At 36.2% G+C, this 1,497-nt stretch overlaps 1 protein-coding gene across 6 annotated transcripts in view; it reads left to right on the top strand.

The window, feature by feature from the left end:
* The window catches only part of BICD2 (BICD cargo adaptor 2), a 90,908-nt gene that overhangs the window by 82,142 nt on the left and 7,269 nt on the right, over positions 1-1,497 (top strand). For 2 of the 6 annotated variants that reach the window (XM_019505026.1, XM_019505029.1), the window contains exon 7: positions 1,463-1,497. The exons of the other annotated variants lie outside the window; for them this stretch is intronic. In XM_019505026.1, coding sequence (XP_019360571.1) covers positions 1,463-1,468 — 6 coding nt within the window. In that variant the 3' untranslated portion in view covers positions 1,469-1,497. The remainder of the gene's footprint in view (positions 1-1,462) is intronic. 6 annotated transcript variants of the gene reach the window in all.

Consider the following 1,497-nt stretch of genomic DNA (forward strand, 5'->3'; position numbering starts at 1 on the left):
GGGGGGGGGGGATTTTGACAAAATCTGGTAAAATCAAAGCAATCAATCTAGTTATAAAATGGAGAAATGTTTGAATATGGCACAGTGAAAATTGATGTTAGAATCCAATTGCTGATCTGTCTTTAAAAAAAAATGCAGCCAGATGAGTTAAAATTAATCTGTTGTCCAAATACCAACATGTCAGAGGGTTTAAAAAGAGAAAAGTAATAGTGGTCGTAAGAGCCACCCCTGTGCATCAATTATTACTTCCTTTTTAAGGTAACACTGTATTCTCCTGAATTCGAGCTTTAATAGTGCTATGTAGCAAGCTTGATTATTTTTAGAAGCTAAACTCCCTTTGACAATTTTCAGCTCTACTTTTTTTCCTTTTTGCTGCACAATCCTCCAAAAGGCCTTTATTCTCATTCTTGCATTGTGGGTAATTTAAAGAATGCCTTATAAAAGTAGGCATTTAGGCTACTAACTGATATTGCTCTATTAGAAGCAGCTATCCATTTGCTTCCACTTTGGTAGGAAGCTGTTAATAAATTTGTACTGCTTCCCTATCTCTAATGGCAGTATTGTCACAAGATGCTAATGGCAAAAATGTAGATTTAAGAAATGAAATGCATTGATAGATTTTCAAGTTAATTGAAACTCTGTAGGAACATTTCATTGTTAAAGACAGTGACAATTACTATCAACATTGGCCCATACTGTCAGGTGAAAATACAAACAGTTTTGCTGTAAACACAATGGGCTCAGTAATCATTTCCATTTTTATTTATTTCTGTGCATCTTAAGACACAAAATACAAGAACCTTAGTGCTGTTTAAACTTGTCACGTGTATGGTTTGACTTGGATTAAAACCTAGTATAAAGAGAAGTGAGCAATGATACCTACAGGTTCCTGCTGTTCATATGTTCAGATACCTTTATTTAAAATTATCGGGGCTCATAGCTTTTTTTTTAAACACTCTCTTGAAATTTACGTATGCTGTAAGTCTTATATTTTACTTTCAATGGCTTGGGATTTAGCATGGGAAACTTACTAAGCCATCACCTACCTCTGCAAGCAGGCTCTTCTTTTGAATGACTACTGTTCTCTGCATTGGCCTGCATGATATACTGACCTGCATGTCTTTGGAGAGCCTAAAGCTTCATTGATAATGTCTCTCGCATACTCACTGCTATTATCTTGTGCTTGAACAGCATAAGCTTTATTCAGTACTTGTAAGAAGCCTTCTTCCTGCAAAGCTGTTGCTTCTGGGCAGTACTCATTTAAAGTATTGTTTCATAAGCTTGGAAAGCACACGCGGGCTAAACTGGCTGCCTTTTCCTTAGGAAGTGAACAGATACCCCTCAACTGACTAACCTGCTATGGAGCTCTTGCAGCACGCTCTGTATAAAGTTGTCATTTCTTTTATTGATAAGTAAATACTGTTTTTTTTCTAATGTTGTTGTTTTATTTTCCATTTTTCAGCTGTAGAGTAGTTCCTGGAGAAGGCCTTTCCAACA

This window comes from Gavialis gangeticus, unplaced genomic scaffold (genome assembly GCF_001723915.1).
Source record: "Gavialis gangeticus isolate Ggan-Ray unplaced genomic scaffold, GavGan_comp1, whole genome shotgun sequence".
Taxonomy (NCBI): Eukaryota; Metazoa; Chordata; order Crocodylia; family Gavialidae; genus Gavialis; species Gavialis gangeticus.